We start from the raw sequence: 25,689 nt of genomic DNA, 5'->3' as shown, positions 1-25,689 counted from the left end.
AACCTTTGTTTACTTGAAAAAGGCACAATGCCATGTTCCTGCTGCCTGTAAAAGACAGGGCCCAGAATGTGAACATATGTTGCTTCTAGAATTCCTAACAAAGCCACACTGCGAACCATCCTGATAATATTACATTGGTTGTTACTGCAATCCTTCGCACAATCAGGGTTGTACAGTAAGTGTTGTTCAATCGCTGATTAACATCTAATGTTGGACACTTATGTTTTGGGTTTTGCAATTGTGGCTGGTTGGATAGGGTCAGTACTTTGCCAGTTGTGAACGGCCAAAGGGGAGTGCAGTTTGAAATGATCCACCAGTCACTGGGACATGTAGTCTACATAACCTGCGTCTGCATCACACCCACACTGAAATTAATATACCACATTACTCGTGTGTGTTAGGAAGAATATTTGGCTTGATGGCAACATCCTGTTAGTGGCAGAAAGAAACGGATAGCTTTAACTGTTGCATAAATGTTTTAGATGTTGTCTCCTTCCAGGATAATGTCAGGTAGACTGGGCACTTTTCAGAACTAAAAGTGTAGGCCTTAAGCTCATTCATGAGTTTGCAGTGAACAACGATCTGATCAGAGTAGCTATTATCCCACAGGATGGCTTTGATGTCCCTGTTTCAGCATCAAGCTTGTATGGTGAGCAAATGGCTCAGGTCCTAATTTAGGAGATTTCTGATAAGGCGCATTTTATAGCTGAGGAATCTCAGCACGTTCATTGCCTAGTGAAGGTGGGCTTGTGGTAATAGTAATTGACAGAATAGCCGTTCCCTGGCGCATTCTCCATGGTAGCACCTCTACCAATCAGAGTCCATTTGCCAATCAATCATCACGCTCTTCTCATGCAGTCAAAATTGTTGCTCCCTTTGAGATTTGATATTCTTGCAATTCTGTTCTGATGCGTACAAGATGAAAAGGTTTCACAGCATGTCTCCTTTCCTCAGCAATACTTAATAAAATTGCTTGTTGTATTTTCTTTTGTAATGCAAATCTTGCTCATATCTTCACTTGCAACCTCACAGAAAGGTTGAGCTAAATCTCCATGTCCACTACAAACTGATGTAATGGATTACTCATCGATGATTTTCAAACCTGATTGTATTACTTATATTATAATATGAATTGTTATGATTCATATAGATCAAATTTACATTGCTGAAGAAGACCGTTTGGCCCATCGAGCCTGCACCGGCCTTTGGATAGAGCACCCTACTTAAGCCTATGCCTTCATCCATATCCTCGTAACCCATTACACCCACCTAACCTTTTTTGGATACTGAGGGGCAATTTAGCATGGGCAATCCATCTAACCTGCACATCTTTGGACCGTGGGAGCAAACCGGAGGAAACCCACGTAAATACGGAACGGAAGTGCAAACCCCATACAGACAGTCACCCGAGGCTGGAATTGAACCAGGGTCCCTGGAGCTGCGAGGCAGTAGTGCTAACCACTGTGCCTCGCTGTCACCCATAATAATATGACAGGCTTAATTACCTTCTGTTCATAATAATTCAATGATTATTCCATATACTAGTACATATATACATGCACTATATCATATTTAGGTATTTTATTGTTGCCTCTGACCAGTGTTTTTACATGAGGGGAGTGTGTTTTCCTATGCTGAGTGATTTCCCAAATCAAATTATTCCAGCAGCAAGCTTTTGTGAACTTAAAAATAAAGAAGATTATTTATTATCACACACTTGACCTCGAAGTTTAAAGTGCACTGTCCCACAAACACACAACACCACTCACACAAAGATTAGATACAGGTGAAGTAAAAAAAACAATACAATTACAATTTGTAATTATTTCATTCACTTTCGTAGCAGCCTATAGTTGCTTGTATGGATTTATGCTCTAGCTGGACTACTGGTTTTATAATCCAGAGGATTCTCACTTAGCTGTGAACTCTCCTGTATTAAATTTCCTGGATGACAGCTCTCAGACGAACTTTGAGGTTGGAAAAGGTTTGCAGCAGTGTCCCTCTGCCATTTTCAAGGTATAACTGTTTTTGCTGCATAGTTGACTTCCAACTGATTCAATGGTGTTTCCAAGTCAGAATAGCTTCCACTGTTACTTTTAAAAGCCGGTAACAAACATGGTTACCATAGATTTTAGATTTGGATTTATTGTCACATGTACCGAGGGACAGTGAAAAGTATTGTCCTGCGTACCGTCCAAGCAGATCATTCCATACATGAAAAAACATAGACATATGATAAATACATAATGTAAATACATGGGCATAGACATCAATTAAAGCATACTGACTGTAGACCTACAACAGTAGAGAAGATGTGTAGTGATATCAGTTCAGTCCATAAGAGGGCCATCCAGCAGTCTGGTAATAGCGGGGAAGAAGCTGTTGTGCGTGTTCTCAGGCTTTTGTATCTTATGCCTGATGGAAGAGGTTGGAAGAGAGAATAATCTGGGAGGGAGGGATCTTTGATTATTCTGCCCGCTTTCCCAAGGCAGCAGGAGCTGTATTCAGGGTCAATGGATGGGAGGCAAGTTCACAATGGATGGGCTGTGTTTCTTACTGTCTTGGGCTGAGCAGTTGCCATACCAAGCTGTGATGCAGCCCGATGGGATGCTTTCTCTGGTGCATCTGTAACCTATGTGACTTGTTAAGTGCAACGTTCTTTTCCAAATGAGAGAGGGTGTTAGACCAATAAGCATCCTGTGATCTGACTTGTCACACCCTGAGACTTTCAGGCAACCAATGGAATTATGTTTGGGATGAGTAGTCATCACACTGCAATGAAAGGTTGATGAGATCAATTTTATATGCATCTAACACACATGGAATTTCAATGTCTGTATTATCCAGAGTGAAGCAGAAAGACAAATGAGCTGATATTGTAGTCCTTTCTGTTGACTGTTCATCCTTAAGCAAAGGATGGTGTGAATTACACAAATGCCTCGATTGTCCATATTTTAATTCGGTATTTGCTTGCGTTTCATGTCTGACTGGAGCGAATACTGCCAAAGTCACATGATTGGCTACCAGCCCTCTTAAAACCTTTGTGTACTTTTTAAAATATAAGGTGCGATCTAACGGCTGTATCGCACCCGACTCAGGACATGATGGGCTGGTAAATCTCACAAGAGGCCTCTCATGAGGTTTACCCAGGTGTCACACCTTGCGACATCTAAAGGATCTCGCGAGATGTTCCCATCTGAATCCCACCCACAATGGGCGGGGCCCTGATTTACATATTCAAGTGAGTAGTTCGCCTCACTTGAATATGTCTATTCTGGATCTACCCAAATACCCGGGATCGAATCCTCTTGTGGTGGAGACCCTGGCTGGGTTCCGTTGAGCGTTGGTCTCCACAAATGTGGACCAAACGGAACGGCACTTGGGGTGTCTCAGAGGTGATCAGAGGCCCCGGTGGTCAGCCTCTGGGCAGATTGATACCCTGGCACTGCTGATGCCACCTGGGCACCCTGGCAGTGCCACCCGGCTGCCACCCTGGCACTGCCAGGGTTCCCAGGTGGTACTGCCAGGTTGCCAGGGAAGCCTTTTGCCCACACTGGTTATCAGACCCAGCAGTGTCCCTTCCCTTATGAGGCGGGGTGCCTTCTTGTAGGTGAGTTGAGGTTTTTGGAGGGGGGGTGTTCCAGAGGCCACGGTGGCATGTCGAGAGATCGGAGGCCTAATTTCTTCCTACATTGGTCAGCCGAGTTCATTAGTGCAGGAAATGGGACTATGTGTTGGGACGAAATGAAGCATCTTAGAAGGCATATGGAATCCTTTAATTTACTAGCTAAGACGTAGAATATAAGAGCAGAGAGGTTATGCTGGAATTAGAGAAAGGCCACAACTAGAGTACTGTGTGCAGTCCTGGTCACCTCATTACAGAAAGCATGTAATTGCACCAGATAGAGGAGAGGAGATGTTGCCAGGACTGGAAAATTGCAGCTCTTGAAAGATTGGATCGGCTGGAGTTGTTCTGTTTGGAACAGAGGAGGCTGAGGGAGGATTTAATGGAGGTGCACAAGATTCTGAGGGTCCTGGATAGAGTGGATGGGAAGGACCTATTTTCCTTAGCAGAGAAGCCTGTGACTCGGGGCATAGAGTTAAAGTGATTGGTAGAAGGATTAGAGAAGAGATGAGGAAAAACTATTTCACCCAGAGGGTGGTAGGCCACTGGAACTCACTGCCTGAAAGTCTAGTAGAGGCAGAAACTCTTAATCCAATTAAAAGGTGTCTGGGTATGTAGCTCTCAGCTCCAGGGCTACAGACCAAGTGCTCGTAAATGGGATGAGACTGGCTGGCTGCTTTTTGGTTGGCACAGATACGATGGGCAGAATGGCCTCCTCAGTAATAAATATAACTCCATTTTCTAAACTTTCTAAATATCTGAAAAGGAGGAATGTGCTGGGATATGGGGAGAGGGTGAGAGAGTGGCAACTTGTGAATTGCTCCTTCGGACAGACAGCACAGGCACAATGATCTGAATGTCCTTTTTGAAATTCATTTAGAAGATGTGGGAGTCGCTGGCTAGACCAGCATTTATTTCCCATCCCTAATTTCCCTTGAGAAGATAATGGTGAGCTGCCTTCTTGAACCGCTGCAGCCCATAGAACATAGAACATAGAACAATACAGCGCAGTACAGGCCCTTCGGCCCACGATGTTGCACCGAAACAAAAGCCATCTAACCTACACTATGCCATTATCATCCATATGTTTATCCAATAAACTTTTAAATGCCCTCAATGTTGGCGAGTTCACTACTGTAGCAGGTAGGGCATTCCACGGCCTCACTACTCTTTGCGTAAAGAACCTACCTCTGACCTCTGTCCTATATCTATTACCCCTCAGTTTAAAGTTATGTCCCCTCGTGCCAGCCATATCCATCCGCGGGAGAAGGCTCTCACTGTCCGCCCTATCCAACCCCCTGATCATTTTGTATGCCTCTATTAAGTCTCCTCTTAACCTTCTTCTCTCCAACGAAAACAACCTCAAGTCCATCAACCTTTCCTCATAAGATTTTCCCTCCATACCAGGCAACATCCTGGTAAATCTCCTCTGCACCCACTCCAAAGCCTCCACGCCCTTCCTATAATGCGGTGACCAGAACTGTACGCAATACTCCAAATGCGGCCGTATCAGAGTTCTGTACAGCTGCAACATGACCTCCCGACTCCGGAACTCAATCCCTCTACCAATAAAGGCCAACACTCCATAGGCCTTCTTCATAACCCTATCAACCTGGGTGGCAACTTTCAGGGATCTATGTACATGGACACCTAGATCCCTCTGCTCATCCACACTTTCAAGAACTTTACCATTAGCCAAATATTCCGCATTCCTGTTATTCCTTCCAAAGTGAATCACCTCACACTTCTCTACATTAAACTCCATTTGCCACCTCTCAGCCCAGCTTTGCAGCTTATCTATATCCCTCTGTAACCTGCTACATCCTTCCACACTATCGACAACACCACCGACTTTAGTATCGTCTGCAAATTTACTCACCCACCCTTCTGCGCCTTCCTCTAGGTCATTGATAAAAATGACAAACAGCAACGGCCCCAGAACAGATCCTTGTGGTACTCCACTTGTGACTGTACTCCATTCTGAACATTTCCCATCAACCACCACCCTCTGTCTTCTTTCAGCTAGCCAATTTCTGATCCACATCTCTAAATCACCCTCAATCCCCAGCCTCCGTATTTTTTGCAATAGCCTACCGTGGGGAACCTTATCAAACGCTTTGCTGAAATCCATATACACCACATCAACTGCTCTACCCTCGTCTACCTGTTCAGTCACCTTCTCAAAGAACTCAATAAGGTTTGTGAGGCATGACCTACCCTTCACAAAGCCATGCTGACTATCCCTGATCATATTATTCCTATCTAGATGATTATAAATCTTGTCTCTTATAATCCCCTCCAAGACTTTACCCACTACAGACGTGAGGCTCACTGGTCTATAGTGCCGGGGTTGTCTCTGCTCCCCTTTTTGAACAAAGGGACCACATTTGCTGTCCTCCAGTCCTCTGGCACTATTCCTGTAGCCAATGATGACATAAAAATCAAAGCCAAAGGTCCAGCAATCTCTTCCCTGGCCTCCCAGAGAATCCTAGGATAAATCCCATCAGGTCCCGGGGACTTATCTATTTTCAGCCCGTCCAGAATTGCCAACACCTCTTCCCTACGTACCTCAATGCCATCTATTCTATTAGCCTGGGGCTCAGCATTCTCCTCCACAACATTCTCCATGTGCTGTAGGTACACCCATAGTGCTATTAGGGAGGGAGTTCCTGGATCTTGAGGAATTCCAAGTCAGGATGGTATGTGGCTCAGAGGGGAACTTGCAGGTGGCAGTGTTTCCATGTATCTTCTGTGCTGTAATGATTCTATGGGGGGAGTTTTATGGCGAAGTGTCAGTTTGGGGGAAAAATGGTGTGTAACCCGCTTGCTGCGCTGCCAGCTTTTCCCACTGTTTTATCTGACACTTGGCCAAATAAAAAACAAAAGGCAGGCCCCATGATGTTCCGCCAGCAACTTTGGTTTTTAAAAGATCAGGACTCCTCTTTTGAAAGGGCATTCCAATGCAAAAAAAATAAAGATGAAAATCAATACCCCCCCCCCCCCCACCTCTGCCACCGCCACACCACGGAAAGCACCACCCCCCCCAAGGAAACTCTGCATCCCCCACCAAGGAACACCTCCTCTCAACACAGAGCCCCCCCCCCTACCACCAGCATGGACCCTCGGCACATCCCCCATGGAACCCTCCAGCTCTGCTCCCTGGCAGTTCCCCTTGCAGAGTGCTGCAGGCTGCCCGGGCAAGGCTATCTCCCTTCTGAGGGTTGTACTCACCTTTGCACGTCCGGCGGGCTCTGTTCAGCAGGTGCATATTGTGGAGGATTCACATAAACCTGCGCTCACGCCAAGGTGAATGGATAGTCCAACATGGGGGAGAGTCAAGCAGAAATGCCTGATATGCATATTCGAACAAATGTAAATAGGGATCCTGACTTTGTTACATCGTTGGCAGGGGGCAGGGACATTTGAGCGGGGAAATCCCATCGGCATAAAAACGTTTTCAGTCTGCTGCTCAAGTCACCCCCCACCCCCTGCTGTCTCAACCCCTCCTAAAAATAACTGGGGTGGAAATTCCCCCCACTATTATTCTATTTTATGATCAGGAGTTCTAAATAAGGACAGCTGTACAGCTTTGTTTTTATGCCATGTATGTGCCTGATCATTATTGGACTCTTTTGCTGAAAGCTTAATGTGTCTGTGCAGTGATAAAGTTCATGTGTGATGAGACATTGTATTGTCAGTAACCGGTTCCACGTCTAGTATGTTTACATTTATATTTAGAGTGCTGTTTTGCCGTAACAGGTCTATGCAGCTTCTCACACCTCAGAACAAGGGCATTTTCCTCACGAAACAAATTTCTAATGTGTGACTTATTCCTTTAACATATCCTCTAACCCTGTTGTTATAAATATGCTCCATCAGGTACCTTTCTCAAAGGATTGTGGAGAAGATGAGGAGTGCATCAATGACCTGACACTTAGTGCCCAGACAGACTTGAAGGACAACGGGTAATAAGGATTAAAATATAAAACAGCAACATAAATGTCTCTTGGCATTTCATTTTTTTTTTTTTATTACTCTTCATCTCCTCTGTATCTTTTCATGAGATAATGAAAATAATGTTTTTTATTATTTCATTGGAGCCAGAGTTTATCTATGTTTCTCACAGATCCAAACAAGGGCCTAGATTTTCACATGACCAAGACCCTCATGAAAATATAGACTAGCCTGGAAATCCTAAGTATTGCCTCCAAAAATGGCATTTCCTATTTTAATGAGGGCAGGACTGAGTAGGGCCAAGTTCCTGCAGCTGTGGTTTAAAGAGGCAGCTGACCATTTAATTCATCAGCTGCCTCCACTAAAGTGGGATTTTGGTAGGCCAGGAATATGAAACCTATAGTCTGCCGATTAGACCAGTCTAAAATTGCTGGATTAGTTTGGATTGTGACAGTACCAATCTGCAGAGGTAAGATACTCATTTGGATATGGTCCTGGTATAGGCAAGGCATCCTTTGGGATAGGTAGTGCATGCTTTGGAATTGTTAAAAGTAACCCTGATTTTGTGTAGAAAGTGCATTAACTCATTAGATCTGTCAAAGCTATCAAAGAGCTATCAAGCTGTCAGATAACTGTCAAAACTGCCAAAGAACTGTCAAAAATCATTGGAACTGTCAAAACTGGTGGGTGGGGGGGGGGGGTGGGGTATGGGTATGAGTTGGCACTAAGGTGGCAGAGGGTCATAAGGGGTCCTGGGATGCGATAAGCATAGGGGGTATAAATGGTCATGGGTGGGGGGGGGGGGGAAGGGCATGGATTGGCATAAGGGGTATGAGAAGTCATGAGGGAGGGTGGGGCACAGGATGACATTGGTTGGTAGGGATGGGGCTTGGGGAGTGAATGGGGGTAAGGGTGGTGAGGGCTGGAGGGCTGTATTTTTAAAAATATACTTTTCATGAAATTCAGCTAAGTGCCAGGGTACAGGGGCAGGCATTCCACCCAGTCCATCTTCTCACCTGACAATTTCTGTACTCATTCCAGGGGAAGCGGGCCCGAATTCTAATCCATGAAATCAGCTCTGCGGGTTTGCCGAGCTGGAGTTTCCCCCGACTCTGTCCACCTGACCCGGGAGCAAAAATCTGGCCCAATAGCTGCTTCATGTGCCCTTGATTGCTTCACTCTTTTTAATTCTTCTTCGTATATTCTTTAGTCTCTATCTTCCACTTTCAAAAGCAACTTCTACATCTCCTCCATTGTAAAAGCTGCTTTCAAGAAGCTTTTTGGTGCTAAATCAAACTTTTCAGCTGAACAATTCTTAACTTTCCAGAAGGCTCGGCGCCTTTCAGAACATGAATACTTTCCCCGTTATTTTGAAAAGCTCTTCTTACTCTGATGGACAAGATACCAATTAAGATTTGTCAGCTGATCGACAATTTCTCTCGCATCTTGAGCCTCCAATCGCCTTATTACTGTCTAAATAAGTTTGTTGCTTGATTTATCCACACATCTATGGTAATTAACCCCCTGAAATTTTTCTTATTGTTATTCCTAGACTTCAGATATACTCTCGAAAACAAACTTCATCTCCTACAATCACTGTATAGTTACCAAGACTTTCTGTACAGTCTTTTGCTGTTGCACTTATTTCTCAACGCCATGCAAACATATGAATTAGGGGCAGGAGTAGCCACTTGGCCCCTTGAGTCTGCGCCACTATTCAATAAGATCATGGCTGATCTGATTGTAACTTCAACCCCATATTCTTGCCTGCCCCTGATAACCATAACAATAAGCGATTTTCATTTCATTTCATTTCATAACCTTTCACCCTCTTGTTAATTTGCTGTTTCCAGCTCTGCCTTAAATATATTCTGCTTCCATTACCTTGTGAGTAAGAGTTCCGGACTCACTTCGCTCTGAGATAAAAATATTATCCTCATCTTTGTCATAAATAAGCGACCCCTTATTTTTAAACAGTGACCTCTTGTTCTAGATTTTCCCACAAGCTGAAACATGCTCTCCACATCCACCCTGTCAATACCCCTCAGGATCTTAAAGGCTTCAATCAGGTCACATTTTACTCTTTGAAACTCTTGAAGCCTAACCTCTCCAACCTTTCCTCAAAAGGAAATTCACCCATTTCTGTTATTAATCTGATAAACCTTCTCTGAACTACTTCTAATGCATTTATATATATTTTTTGAATAAGGGGACCAATACTGTACACAATACTCCAGATGTGGTCTCACCAATGTCTTGAACAACTGAAGCATAACCTTCCAATTTTGTAATCAGTTCCACTCACATTAAATGATAATATTCTATTAGCTTCCCTAATTACTTGCTGTATAAGCAGACTAGCCTTTTGTGATTCATTCACTTGGACACCCAGATCCCTCTGTACCCCGGAGATCTGCAATCTCTCACCATTTAGATATTAAGCTTTTTTATTCCTCCTGCCAAAATGGACAATTTCACATTTGTCCACATTATACTCCATTGCCAGATTTTTGTTCACTCACTTAACCTACCCATGTCCCTTTGTAACCCCCTTACGCCCTCTTCACAATTTACTTTCTTACCTATCTTTGTGCCGTCAACATTTTGGAAATCATACCTTCAGTCATTTCATCCAAGTCATTTATATAAATTGTAAAAAGTTGAGGTCCCAGTACTGATTCCTGTGGCACACCACGCGTCACATCCTGCCCAGCAGAAAAAGACCCATTTACGCCAACTCTCTGTTTCCTGGTAGCTAGCCAATACAGTTGTGGCACTCCTTAACTCCTTTGGTCTTTCCATCCTTCAGCGATCATCAGGCCTATACAACTCAAGCTTAGCATCATCTAATTATTTCGTAAGACATCACTCCGATAATAATATTCTTCTGTGGTTACTACTCCAAAACAATCAGTGTGAGCACAAACACATTTCTCACATTAATCTGAGTGGGCTTGAAAGGGTAGATGCTGAGAACATGTTCCTTCCCATGGGCAAAATCTGGAACTGGGTGGCTGTGATAACTAGCACTGCTTGATCTCCTCATGGTCTTTGTAGAATACAGGTTCCTGTGGATAAGGAGTGGAGGCCCGCCCAGCTGGGGCTCGTTAGTGGGACCTTTAAACGTAGCTTCCTGGCCTGGACCGGCAGTTCCTGATAGTCCCGGGCTGAGACCTTTGTTTTGTGTGCCGCAGTAGAGGCTTTATTTTCAGTTTAAAATAAACCAGTTTGGCCTTTCACTCCGTGCCTCCTGGAATTATTGCCGCGGCAGTTTCAAAATAAGGGGTCTCTCATTTAAACCGGAGACGAGGAGCAATTTCTTCTCTCAGATGGTCGTTGCTGTTTGAAATTCTCTTCCCCGGCAAGCAGTGGAGGCCTGGTCATTGAATATATTCAAGGTTGAGTTAGACAGATTAGGAAGGACAGGCAGCAAAGTGTAATTATGGCCACAGTGAGTCATGATCTTATTAAATGGCAGAGCAGGTTTGAGGGGCCGAATGGCCGACCCCTGTTTCTATTTCTTATGCATGCCCTCATGTTACATTCTAATGCTCACGATCACATGTATTCTTCCATAGCTGAACTGAAGGTAATAAACCCTCTGGACGAGATTCCCCGCCAGGTTGGAAAATCACCGGGGGATGGCATGAATCCCGCCCCGCCACTCCGACGCTGGCTGCCGAATTCTCCGGCACTGGTTTTTGGGCAGGGGTGGGGATCACGCTGCGCCAGTCGGGGGTCATTGCCAACGGCACCCCCCGGCAATTCTCCGGGCCCCGATGGGCTGACCGGCCGCCTGTTTTCTGCCAGTCCCGCCGACGTGAAATGGACGTGGTCCATCATGGCGGGACCTGGCTTGTAGGCCGGCTAGGTGAGACCTCGGGGGGGGGGGGGGGGATCCGGCCTGGCCTGCGATCGGGGCCCACCGATCTGCGTGCGGGCCTGTGCTGTGGGGGCACTCTTTCCTTCCGCGCCGGCCTCTGTAGAGCTCCTCCATGGCCGTCGCGGAGAAAAACACCCCTGCGCATGCACAGGAACATGCCGGCCGGTCTGCGCATGCACGGAACCACGCCGACTGTTCTGCACATGCACCAACTCGCGCCGGCCCTTTGGCACCGGTTGGCGCTGCGCCAACACCTCCGGCGCCGGCCTAGTCCCTGGAAGTGCGGAGGATTCAGCACCTTCCGGTTGGCCCAACGCCGGAGTGGTTTGCGCCGCTCTTAGCGCCGGCGTCGGGTCCGGCCAGTTGCGGGAGAATCCTGTCCTCTATGTTTTTTAAGAGTATTGCTCGCCTGAAACAGTTTCTCAATGGAAAATAGTATTTTTTCACCATCTTAAGATGACAAATATTGATCTTAAATTACAGCGTGGATCCACACATCGTCAAACCCAATCAAAAGAAATTCAGTCTGGCGATTAAATTAATAAACCAAAAGGAAAATGCCTACAACTCAAGAATAGTGGTGACCTTTTCTGAAAATATCTATTTCTCTGGAGTTGATGTAAGTATTTGATGTTGTGTGCGTGCCAATACAGACAATGACATTGACCTTTAACAAGCTGTACAGTGATGTGATTGTGTGTAAGAGTCGAGGATAAATGAGACAGCCTTCACGTTAGATGTTCACTATTGCCTGTGATCCCCACTGCAGAGGCAGGGGAGGCAGTGTTGTAATGGTACCTTCACTGGACGAGTGATCCAGAAACCCTAGGTTCAAATCCCACCATGGCAGATGTTGAAATTTGAATTCAATACAAATCTGGAATTGATCGTCTAATGATGACCATGAAACCATTATCGATTGTCGCAAAGACCCATCTGGCTCACTAATATCCTTTAGGGAAGAAAATCTGCCATTCTTATGTGGTCTGGCTAACATGTGACTCCAGACCTACAGCACTGTGGTTGACTCTTAAATGCCCTCTGACATGGCCGAGCAAACCACTCAATTCAAGATAAATTATGATGTGGAGATGCCGGCGTTGGACTGGGGTTACCCCATCTCTGGATCTGTAAAGATTTAATCACCTGCTAATGGTCGCATTCCAAGCATTGTTTGGCATCTTTGAATCTGGCTATATATGTGTTTCTGGAACATACCTCTTCATTCACCTGAGGAAGGAGCAGCGCTCCGAAAGCTAGTGACATCGAAACAAACCTGTTGGACTTTAACCTGGTGTTGTAAGACTTCTTACCAAGATAAATTAGGGATGGGCAATAAATGCTGGCCCTGGCAGCAATGCTCACATCCCATGAATGAATATTTGAGATGTTCATGACTGTCTGTGACTCTGTATCAGTAAGACTTCATCTGCACCACATGAGTCAGGCATATGGTCAAGTAATCAGCCTCTGTGATTCTTAGGACCCAAGCTAGATCAAGGCCTGTGTAGAGTTGTACATAGCTATTGCTAGTAATAAACTTCATGTATTGTGTTCAACCAGAACCCTCATCATATCTCAGAATCAAATAGGGGCAGCACAGTGCCAGGGACCCAGGTTCAAGTCAAGCCTTGGGTCGGTATTCTAAGTCTGCTTCTAAATCTTACTTAGCATAGAAAAAGATCCTTTGAGGTCTACATAATAACTCTCACCCTTTATGGTGACAGCAGACTTTAAGAGACCATGACAGTAAGGGAACACCAGTCTTACAAATTAGTTTTGTGACTGTACTAATGCAAATAGAGGCCCTAGATGGTTTCTTTGATCCATGCAGACCAATTAGATCCAAGACCTGTAAGAAAGAAAGTCTTATTTTGTGTTGCTGCAGTAAGTTCTTTGACCACTAACAGAATTAACAGTAGGGATATGTTGGAATGTTGGCTGTATAATTCCAGTTCAAGTATTCCTTACACGGTAGGACACGGCAGGATACTGTGTTGCAGGTGCCTGAATACCTGAGTGATGGTGAATCATGAGGGGGTAAAAGAATTTGGGTAGAGTGGTATTGACCTTCAACCTGGTGAAGACATCATTCTGCTTTCAATCCAAAAAAAAGTTAAAAGCCCTATATTCATGTAGTGCCTTTCGCAACCTCTAGATTTCCCAAAGCACTTTTACTGCCAGTGAAGTACTTTCTGAAGTGTAGTCACTCTTGTCATGTAGGAATTTTGGAGGCGGTCACCTTAAACACTCAAAGGTTTATACCTGTAAGTCCCTCCTCGTACCAACTTGCTTCTTTAGATGCCCTATCCTGCAAGCAAGAGGTAATATGGATCAGCAGCAACACCCAACCCAAATGGCCATTTTGGACCCATCTCATGTTCACGGGTGAATAAACATGTCTGATGTACCTCATTTTTGAGTGAAGGATCTTATTATCGTAATTGAACAAAAAAAGTTTCAGTGATTTGTTGCAATGTGAACTTGTGAAATGCTGCAGGAGGGACATACATGCCAGACATCAGAAGAGCAATAAGGTAGGCAAATGCTTTTCCTTGGGGAAAGGAAACTGTATGTGACAAGTATAAAATAAAAATAGGAAACCTCAGCAGGTCTGGCAGTATCTGTAGCGGGCGAAACAGGTATGGGGCGATTCTCCGCCCGAGTTGTACCCGGCACACTTACCGCTATTCCTGGAAAATAGGAGAGCCCCAAAACGCGGTTCGCACTGGATGCCGAACAGAGCACGATCCTCCCGGTCCACGGCACAGGGCGCAATCTTGTTCACGACCTGGCGGGGCACGAACCAGATTAGCATATTTAAATGTGTATTTAAATATGCCCAGCCATTTCAACTCACGGTATCCCAGTTTCCCTGTCCCCACTGGTGCAGCATGAGGCCAGCTGGAAGCACATCTGGTCTCCATCAATGGAGAGCAGATGTGATGACCGTGCCGGTGGGTGGCGGGTTCAGAGGCCATTGGATCTCCAGGGTGGCAGGGAGCACTACCTGGGTGCCAGAGGGCACTGCCAAGGGTTGGGGTTGGAGAGGGAGTGTGGCCATGAAAGGGGAGAATGGAGGGGGGCATGAAGGGGGCCTGAAGAGGGCACAGCATTAAGAGCAATCATGGAGAGAGGGGGCCTGAAAGGGGGTGGGCCTTAAAAGAAGAGTGGGCTTGAAAGGGGGGATCTGAAAGGGGCAGGGGAGCCTGAAAGGTGGAGGGGCGTTCAGCGGAGTAGGGTTTACAGGATACTGCTGAGTGCCAAATGAGCAATTTTCCTTTCCCCAATTTACAACACCTTCTTAGCTGTTGGAAGACTGGGGGCTCCTCCATGACACAAATTGATAACAGCAATGTAGAGGAGTGATCTAAATTTGTTGCCCCAAAATGGAGTATTTCCTTAAATGACTACTTCAGTGCTGGTAATCCATCCTCTGAATCTGTGAGCTTCTTTTAATTGGTGAAATACATAGCAGGAATTGGCTGTGAATGAGAGTAAAGCCTGGAACAATCATAGGGATCTGCCATACTACTTGCAAAAATAAGAAATCTACTCCTCTGAAACCGCAAAAGGATAGATTGCTCTGCAAAGACTTTGTTATGTAATTCATGCTGCAAAGTGTCTCAAGCTGTTTAGCAATGCTACGTTGCGTTCGCACTCCAACAATCCATTTTTCTTTCAACTCGGTCTTCACATTTTGCAGTGCTTGCAATGATAGTGAGAGTAATGAGCCACAATTTCAAATCTGCCTTAAGTTTAAATTATCGAGCTTTTAATGTACTGATGTTCAGATCCATACTCACAATACATTGAGTCAATACTGCTTGCATTCCACAATTGCAAAAATCTAAATGACAGATTAGTTTTCAATTACATGAGTGATCATATATGAAATTGGGATGAATAATTTGTACAAGCTGTCCTGGTATAATTGGATGATGAATTTTTAATTCATTTTTTTAAACCAGCGACTGAATGTACACACTGAAATAATAAGGGCCAATAACGATTTTCATGACTTTGTCCTAAATATCAGACCACCTTGGATTAAAATTGTTTCTAAGGCTGGAATCCTCTGGGTCCGCCCGCTAGGAGCAGGATTCGCAATCGACCGCAGAATAGCATGTGGTGCCAAAATCATGATTCGCACCGGCACAGGTCCGTCGTAAGTCTCCGTGTCTGCCCTGCCAGCCATAGAGGGTTTCCTGACGTCCCAGCCGGGATTCCCGCCCCAACTCGGCAGGGCTGTGAAAATAGATCATTAGAGCTATTTCACAACTCATTGACAGGCAGGACACACCAGTCTCTATCCAGCTGGGATGCTCCAGCATCCCCAGCCGAGAGTCCCGCTAGCGTGAAGTGATGTAAGTATTGAGGAACGTGGACCTGGTAGCTTGTAGTCCGAGGGTTGGCAAGGTGGTAAGTACCAGCCCAACAATTGCTGCCAGGGTGCCAATAGGGGTGCTTCATGGGAGATGGGATCAGGGGGACTTGTGCTGGACTGGAGAGGCTCAAGTCTCGGGTCTTCCCTGGGATGGGGCTCGTCTGGCTGCTCTCCCTACCTGCAGCCAGTAAATAGTCTGTATCTCAGAAATACACATCCCTCATGATAAAGTGAAAGGATATTTTTATTCGTTCATGGAATGTGAGCATCGCTGGCTGGGCCAGCATTAGTTGCCCATCCCTAATTGCCGTTGAACTGAGTGGTTTGCTAGGCCATTTCAGAAGGCATTTATTTTGGAGTCAACTTGAAAATGAGAGGTGCTCTACCCTCTCCTTCAATTCATCTATACTGGCAAAACCCTTCCTCCAGGTACAAATCCCTCACTTGAACCAGCCCCACTTCTCTCCACTTCCTATACTTTCTGTCTATCCCCCCCCGGCTCCAAACCGTGGTTTTCACACAACGCCATTAACACCAAAATCTCCTCTATCCTAAAGTGCCTCCTTAGCTGGTTCCAGATCTTCACCGTGGACTGCATCACAGGGCTCTCCGAGTATCCGCCTGGCACCATTGGCAATGCCACTGTCACCATAGCCCTTAAGCTGTACACCCCACGGAATTCCTCCTCCATCCTAACCTCTCTCTTTCCCACCATCGCCTCCACGTGCGCCGCCCAATCGTAATGTAGCAGGTTCAGCAACGCCAAACGTCCCTGCTGCCTCTGCCTCTGTAACAGGGTCCTCTTAACCCTTGGTACCTTCCCTGCCCATACAAAGTCCGAATTAATCATGTCTAGTTTTCAAAAGAAGGCCTTCGGTACAAAGATCAGGGCCAGGATTCTCCGACCCCCCACCGGGTAGGAGAATCGCCGGGGGGGGTGGGGTGTGACTCCCGCCCCCGCCGGTCACCGAATTCTCCGTCACTGGAGTTTCGGCGTGGGCGGGAATCGCGGTGCGCGGGTCTGCGGGGGCCCCCCCGGCGATTCTCAGGCCTGCGATGGGCCGAAGTCCCGCTGCTGTAATGCCGGTCCCGCCACCGTGAATTAAACCACCTCCCATACCGGCAGGACCAGGGGGAGCCCCACGGAGGCCTGGCCCGGGATCGGAGCCCACCGATCCGCGGGGGGGGCCTGTGCCGTGGGGGCACTCTTTCCCCTCCGCATCGGCCATAGCCTCCGCGATGGCCGATGCAGAGGTGACCCCCCCCCCCCAGGGATGGCGTCAGCAGCCGCCGACGTTCCCGCGCATGCGCGGACTTCCGCCGGCCAGCGGAGTCCCTTCGGCCCCGGCTGGCGTGGCTCCATAGGCCTTCCACACCAGCCGGTGGAACGGCAACCACTCTGGTGCGGGCCTAGCCCCTAAAGGTGAGGAGAAATCCGCACCTTTGGGGCGGCCCGACGCCAGAGTGGTTCACTCCACTCCATCCCGCCGGGAACACTTCGCATTTCCCTACATTTAACTTTTATCCCAAGAATTCCCGCAATGTTCCTAACAGGCCCATGAGCCTCACCATGCTCTCTAGCACGTCCAAAACATACAATAGTAGGTCTTCCACATATAGCAACACCCCAATACTCCCTTTGTCCCCTTGTAATCCCTCGCCACTCTGCCGACCCCTTTACAGCCATTGCCAGATACTCTATAGCCAGCGCAAACAGCAGCAACGACAGTGGGTACCCCTGCCTTGTTTCCCTATGTGGCTCAATGTTCTGTGAGCCCATGTCATTGGTGCGCACACTCGCCCTTGGTGCCACATATAACAGATGCACCCATGCCACAAACTTCGGCCCAAACCCAAACCTTCCCAAGACCTCAAACAGGTACCGCCAGTCCACCCGGTCAAATGCTTTCTCCTGAGCTCTCGAAGGGGTCATGATCACAGTTAACAGCTTCCTTATAATGCTAGAAAGTTACCTGCCCTTTACAAAGCCTGTTTGGTCCTCCGCATCCACACCCAGGTCACAACCTTCCATCCTTCCCGCCACCAACTTGGCCAGCACTTTAATGTTGGTATTTCATAGACTCATAGAATTTACAGTGCAGAAGGAGGCCATTCGCCCATCAAGTCTGCACCGGCCCTTACAAAGAGCACACTACCCAAGCCCACGTATCTATCCTACCCCGTAACCCAGTAATCCCCACTTAATCTTTTTGGACACTAAGGGCAATTTAGCATGGCCAATCCATCCAACCCGCACATCTTTGGACTGGGGGAGAAAACCGGAGCACCCGGAGGAAACCCATGCAGACACGGGGAGAATGTGCAGACTCCGCACAGACAGTGACCCAGCCGGGAATCGAACCTGGGACCCTGGAGCTGTAAAGCAACTGTGCTAACCACGTTGCTACCATGCTGCCCACAGTTTAACAGTGATATGGGGATATATGACCCACATTCCAATGGGTCCTTCCTTTTTTTGGTATTAATGTGATCGTTGCCTGCGGCAGCTCCCCTTTCTCCACCGTCTCATTAAACGCCCTTAAGAGATATGGTGCCAGGTCCGCTCTGTTGAACCCTGCACGCCATTTTGCCAGCTCAGCTCCAATGTTCTGGTATATTCAGACCTTGTTCCCCTCCACAGTTGGGCTTTTCCCTGGCCCACTGCAGAATCTTCTCCTTCTCTACGAACTTGTGGAACCTCACGATCATCGCCCGCAGCGGTTCCACGGCTCTAGGCTTCTGCCTCAGTGTCCTGAGCGCTCTGTCCACCTCAGGGGCCTTATCCAGTACCCACTCCACCACCAGCCCTGCTAGCATCTCAAAACTTACCTCATGGCACTCGCACCTACCACTCCTTTAGATAAGCCCACAATCTGCAGATTCTGCCTTCTTGATCTATTTTCCTGCTCCTCTACATTTGCTCTCAGCGTCTTGCAAAGGTCTCCTAAGAGCCCCAACTCCGTCTCCAATGCCACCACCCGATGACTGTGTTCCAACATCATCCTCTCGATCTCTCGGATCTGCGACCCCTGCGCCTTCAAGCATTTCTCCACCCTCTCCATCGAACCCCTCAAGGGTGCCACAGGCCCTTCGATGGCCTTTGAGTGATCCTCCTGCATCTCCTTCCTCTGCTGGCGGAACTCTTCCTTGATGAAGGCCATCAACTGTTCCATCTGGGGCTTTCCAACTTGCACTGACCCTCCCCCTTCGATCATCCTTCCACTGGCTGCTACTGAAGTCCTTCACCTTCTTCTGCCGGGTTTGATAACCAGCAGACATACGAATCTCGGGGGGTACTTCTCCTCTGACCTTCAATTACACTTTTCCGTCGAAGGGGGGGATTGATGGGCGGCACTGAAGGGGGAGACTTGGGGTGGAGGGGGGGGGGTAAAGTAGGGAGATGAAAGGGGGGAGGGGAGGCCTTTGCTGGCGATTAAGGTGGGCTGGAGAGGCACTCTGATCTCAGAGCTGCGGACGTGTCAGAGAGATTAGGTTACGCCCCTCAGTTGCAGCGTGCAGTTGCCTTGGAATGGTACGGGAAGGCCGATTGTGCAAAAAACAATTCGTGCCATAGCATGGCACATCAGGGTCGCGCCATTGCCAGCCGGAATCACTCCGATTTCCCTGCTGTCGGGAGCACTTAGTCGCAGTTGGGGAGGATGGCGCCATTCTTTTTCCTGCAACTCCAGTTGAATTGTGTGAAAGACATAAAAAGCAGAGGCAAGGTAATAACCCGGAGAAAGGAAAAGAAGTATGATGACAAATATTTGCTAATGCTGCTCCATTAATAACATGTCACCAATTTGTACCACTTCCATGTGACTCCACAATAGAACCATGTCATCTGTCAAGAGCAGCAGTTTCCATTCCAACGCATATTCCAGTGCATAGTACCGGAGAGACAAACAGAACCTCAGGAACAAGTGACCAGGCAACATTCCTGACTAAGCAATGGTCCATAACACAGAATCATTTAAGTGAGAGGCAAAATCAAAACAGAGGGGCAAATATGTAATAAATATGATCGGGGGCTGGTTTAGCGCAGTGGGCTAGACAGCTGGTTTGTAATGCAGAACAAGGCCAGCAGCACGTGTTCAATTCCTGTACCAGCTAAGAATTCTGAATTCTCCCTCCGTGTACCCGAACAGGTGCCGGAATGTGGCGACTTGGGGTTTTTCACAGTAACTTCATTGCAGTGTTAATGTCAGCCTACTTGTGACAATAAAGATTATTTTTTATTTTACTTAATCACAATTCAATAATTATTATCTTATAATAAGCAATACCATTACTTTGTTCAAACAATGAACTGACACGCTGTATTGTTCTTCTTGAAGCAAAATGATGATTGCATGCCATCAAGAACAAACAATGTGACATGTAAAGTTGGATACCCCTTTCTTGCACCTGGAGCAGAGGTAAGAACTGTTCAGTTTTGATTTCTAGACAGTGGTGTATTACTTTCAAAAACAGGACGATAAATTAAATTGTAATCTTTACCAGTTTTATTGAATCACTTGCACTTTTTGAATGTTTCCTGTTAACATGCACCTGGTTCATTGCAATTTTCCTGCACTTTACTACATTTTTAATGTTAATTTATATATCACCACAAATTGTAGAGTGAAACTTTTAAGGATTTGTTTTGCTTGAAGAAAATATAAAACATTGGGCAGTATTTATGCTGTCCTTCTGTGGCTATATTTTGGAATATTTTGTGCAAATGTTGATATCAGTGCTTCTTGTGTTCATTTTATATTTAGAGTGTGTTCTTTACCATCAATGGCATATCCTGATCTGCTGTCTTTATGCAGTATAATATACTTATTTATTCATCCTGATGCTATGTTGTGGCAATCCATTACTGTGGACTGTTCTGCCCAGAATAAGGATTTGGCACACTATGAACACACTATGAATATTTATACTGGCAACTCATACTGCCCTGAATTCTGATTTTTCCACAGGCAAATGTATTACTTGCATACTTTAATTTATGGTTTGCCAAGTTTATCTTGGTTGATTGATTTTTAAAAATCATTACCAGCTTTGCATTAAGTTAATTAACAGTTTGTGTTTGAGGCAAAGCACTGCAAATTAAAATGAGGAAATTTGGAGTAAGAAGGGAAATCAGTTGGAATTGTTTGCAGGAACGAACCATAGTTACATTTTCAGGGGTTGATAACCACAAAATATGTTCGATCAGGGTCGAATAGGGAGGTTGATGTCTTGTAAATTTGAATCCTTACCCAAATCCAACTGCAAACTGGTAACTTCCAGCTTTCATGGAGCCAAGTTAACAACCCATTCCAAGGAGTGGTGTTGGTACTTGAAATATTGATTATGGAGCCCTTTCTGACATTCCCTATGAGGCTTCTGAACTCCACCATCACCCAGGCCTCCAAACACTCCATTCCCAGGTCATCAATTTACCTCCACACCTCAACGCTCTGATGTCTTTCCCATGGCACCAATCATCTTCTCACTGATCCATCACGAACCTCCCCCACTGTGGCCTAATTCCTCCAACCACACGTCTCCGATCCTCACCCCACCTTTCGTACTAAGACCTGCGAAACCCTTCCATGGTCTGGTGCTTCTCATCCCAAGTCAGAATTCTGATGCCCCACCTAGGCCTCCAAACAATGTCCCTTTACTCCACCAGGTCGCTAATCCCCACCCGCCAATCCCAATCTCCAAACCCTTTTTCATGCCTCTAAGTTACTTCATTTTTCCCTATACCAGGACCCTGGCATTGGCATTCTGATTAAGCATCCTCCATTGCCCAAGATCCATCACAAACCCAAACCCCCAATCAACAATATCTCTCCTTCCAGGATCGGCTTCTGAGTTCCCCGCCCCTTCCCAAACTCCCTTGCTTTTTACATGTCAGGTAAGTTAAAATCCAGCCATAAAGAGAATGATCAGAAGCAAAAGATCATAAACTGGTTCAATCAAATTAATACATGTTTTTGAAGAGTAGAGATTGAGAGGTGATAGATGGGGCTGTGATCAAGCAAAAATGCATGGGCTGATTGGAATTAATGACTATTGCCTGTCTCATTTTTAGTAAATTATTTTTCTGCTTTATTCTGTCACATTCTCAGGTTTCTTTTACGATTAAGTTTAAATTCAATACCTCTCATCTCCTTGGTGATGTTGACTTACGCCTGGAGGCAACAAGGTATGGGAGAATACGTACTAATCTCGAGGAGACTGGATTCAATTTAAAGTTGCAGCATTGCAACAAGGTTATGTAGAATAGAGGATAGAGATTCCATGTTAAAATGTATTGAATAAATAATGTTACTTTAGAAAACTGCGCACATTGGAATGCAAACTCAAGAGGTCCGCAAAGAACCAAGATTGTATTTTAATGCAAATTTAAAGTGTAGCATTCTAGCAGAAGTTTCAGGAACTGTAGGAACTTACTTTATGAAATAAGATGCAGCGTACTGAAAATGATTACAGGTTGGTGTGCATTTAAGCTGAAAGTACAGAAGACGAGATTCTGTGAAATATAAACTCTATTTCTAATATTTCAGTGACAGCAGTGAACAAAATGAAACTTTAGGTGACAATAAAGTCAACATCTCCATTCCAGTGTTGTATGAAGCTGGCCTGTTCATAACAAGGTAACATTTACTTTTGGTTGAGAGACTAAGCTGCAGTTACCCCTCTCTATCTCCAAGGGCTTTATCACAATGGGTGCACTTGAAAGCAAAAAACAAAATGAAGTATCAGAAATAGCTATCCCAAATTTGCCACACTGGCTATTGTGGGAATACTGCTCCTTACCAATGTTAGCAATGCAATAATCTCCAGTATCAGTAGAACATCAACTAGGAATGAAGTTTAGTGTTAGATACTTGAATTATATAGTGTTAGACAATTAAAACTTGTTTTAGTTATCCTTTCTGAAATTTTACATCATATGCAACTATATGGGCAGCCTTCTGCATGGTAAATTCTATGATTCTATGATCTCGTCTGTTGCTGCCCCAATGCAAGTGAGAACGGAGAATTTGGCGCTCCAGCCAAAATTCCATTCACGTAAAGCGGGACCGGGAATCCGAACCCCAAGTGAGGTCGGAGGTTTTGTGCCTATACGTTTACATATAAATATGTAAAAAAGAAAAATATGTTTACACCGACTAAATGACAAACATGTCAAATGTACATTTGTCAGGACCTTCCAAACCTGCAACTTTTACCGCCAAGAAGGACAAGGGTTGTGTAGTGTTGGGTGTTCTGATGTACAGATGAACCAGCACGGTTGTATTTGGTACAACGCTGTTTTATTTCAACTTGTTATTTACAGTTCTGTCTTGATACTCTGCACGTGGTGACTCCCTGTGTGTGATGTTAATCAGGTCCTGTCCTTGTCCTGGTCTCCAGATCTACTGGCCACCAGGTGTCGTGTTTCTTCTCTTATACTGTCTCTGTCCTTGTCTATGATTGGTTGTCGTGTTGTGTGTGCTGATTTGTCTGTTGGTGTGTCTATCATGATGTGTGTGTTTGGATATCATGACATCCCCCCTTTTTTTACAAAATTATGTGCCTACGTGGTTATAAATACGAATGTGTCGTGAGTGCATCTAAAAGTGTGTGTGCGTGATATTTACAGCAGGTGCATGTGGCGTAACTATATACATGGGGCGATGTCGGGTGTGTCATGCTAACGAGGTTGTACCATAACAAAACAGGAAGACGAAAAACTTTGAAGTGTGGTCCGGTCAAACGATATCTGGAATGATAAAACAGTAACATGTTACAATACAATAGTTTCTAAACTTTAACGTGTGAACAGTCTCATAAGTCCAATCTAGTAGGTGTGTGACGAATTCGGGTTGACCGTCTCAAGGGTGGGTCGAGAACCACCGGCTGAGGTGCAAGCTTGGCCACGGGTGGCGATGGAAGGGGCATGATCTGTGGCAGCTCCATGAAGTCATCCTCGGGAACCAGTGGAGGACCCGGCGTGTATGCACTGTTCGGTTGCGAGCGTGGAAGGCGGCGAAGGGCTCGCCGATTGCGGCGACGCACTGATCCATCCGGCATGCGTACCAGGAACGAGCGGGGAGCGACACGTCGGAGAACTTCAGCAGGTGCTGACCAGCCACCATTTGGCAGATGAATGCGGACTTTATCCCCGGAGGACAGGGGGGAAGATCAGTCGCCCTTGTATCGTGCAGACTCTTCTGGCGATCACGCTGCAGTTGCATCTTGTGCAGTACCTTAGCATGGTCCGTTGTTGGTGTCAGGATGGAAGGCACAGTTGTCCTGAGGGTGCGACCCATCAGTAGCTGTGCTGGCGAGAGACCCGTGGCTAGCGGGGCCGATCGATAGGCCAGCAGGGCGAGGTTAAAGTCCGATCCGGCAGCAGCAGCCTTGCAGAGGAGCCGCTTGGCAATGTGAACGCGCTTTTCCGCCTTTCCATTTGACTGTGGATGTAGAGGGCAGGATGTTACGTGTGTGAAACCATATGATGCGGCAAAGGACGACCATTCACGGCTGGCGAAACAGGGCCCATTGTCCGACATGACAGTCATCGGAATGCCGTGGCGAGCAAAGGTGTCCTTGCAGGCCCTGATGACTGCAGACAACGTCAGATCGTGTAGGGGTATGACTTCTGGGTAATTGGAGAAGTAGTCTATGATGATAATATAGTCCATGCCAAGCGCGTGAAATAGGTCGATACCCACCTTCGGCCAGGGGGACGTCACCAGCTCATGGGGCAGAAGTGTCTCAGGAGGTTGCGCCGGCTGAAACCTCTGGCAGGTTGTGCAATTGAGTACCATGTTGGCAATATCGTCATTAATGCCGGGCCAATATACCGTTTCTCGGGCCCTCCGTCTGCACTTCTCGACTCCCAAGTGGCCTTTGTGTATTTGATTGAGAATCATCTGGCGCATACTGTGCGGAATGACGATCCTGTCTAGCTTCAGAAGGATCCCATCAATGATGGTTAGGTCATCTCGCACATTATAGAACTGCGGGCACTGCCCTTTGAGCCAACCTTCCGTCATATGGCGCATCACTCGCTGTAGAAGGGGGTCGGCCGCTGTCTCTGCGCGTATGCGGGCCAGACTGGGGTCGTTAGCCAGCAGATTTGCCGCTGTCAAAGCCACGTGTGCCTCAACTTGACATACGAACCCCTCCGCATCTGGTGGTGTACTCACTGCTCGGGATAGGGTATCCGCCACGATGAGGTCCTTCCCTGGAGTGTAGATCAGTTGGAAATCATACCTCCTGAGTTTAAGTAAGATGCGCCGGAGGCGAGGGGTCATGTCGTTCAGGTCCTTGTTTATTATGTTGACCAGGGGGCGGTGGTCAGTTTCGACCGTGAATCGTGGAAGACCTCTACATAATCGTGGAACTTGTCCAAACCAGTTAGCAAGCCCAGGCAATACAAAGAACAAAGAACAAAGAAATGTACAGCACAGGAACAGGCCCTTCGGCCCTCCAAGCCCGTGCCGACCATACTGCCCGACTAAACTACAATCTTCTACACTTTCTGGGTCCGTATCCTTCTATTCCCATCCTATTCATATATTTGTCAAGATGCCCCTTAAATGTCCCTATCGTCCCTGCTTCCACTACCTCCTCCGGTAGTGAGTTCCAGGCACCCACTACCCTCTGCGTAAAAAACTTGCCTCGTACATCTACTCTAAACCTTGCCCCTCTCACCTTAAACCTATGCCCCCTAGTAATTGACCCCTCTACCCTGGGGAAAAGCCTCTGACTATCCACTCTGTCTATGCCCCTCATAATTTTGTATACCTCTATCAGGTCTCCCCTCAACCTCCTTCGTTCCAGTGAGAACAAACCAAGTTTATTCAA

At 46.4% G+C, this 25,689-nt stretch overlaps 1 protein-coding gene across 1 annotated transcript in view; it reads left to right on the top strand.

Annotated features, from left to right (window-relative positions):
* itga1 (integrin, alpha 1) overlaps window positions 1-25,689 on the top strand; it is a 370,921-nt gene that overhangs the window by 272,831 nt on the left and 72,401 nt on the right. The window contains exons 20-24 of the mRNA XM_072497065.1: window positions 7,505-7,590; window positions 11,946-12,081; window positions 20,187-20,267; window positions 21,957-22,033; window positions 22,395-22,484. Coding sequence (XP_072353166.1) covers window positions 7,505-7,590; window positions 11,946-12,081; window positions 20,187-20,267; window positions 21,957-22,033; window positions 22,395-22,484 — 470 coding nt within the window. The remainder of the gene's footprint in view (window positions 1-7,504; window positions 7,591-11,945; window positions 12,082-20,186; window positions 20,268-21,956; window positions 22,034-22,394; window positions 22,485-25,689) is intronic.

This window comes from Scyliorhinus torazame, chromosome 3 (genome assembly GCF_047496885.1).
Source record: "Scyliorhinus torazame isolate Kashiwa2021f chromosome 3, sScyTor2.1, whole genome shotgun sequence".
Lineage (NCBI taxonomy): Eukaryota > Metazoa > Chordata > Chondrichthyes > Carcharhiniformes > Scyliorhinidae > Scyliorhinus > Scyliorhinus torazame.
The sequence above is the reverse complement of the archived record's forward strand: the minus strand, read 5'-3'. Positions and strand labels throughout refer to the sequence as shown.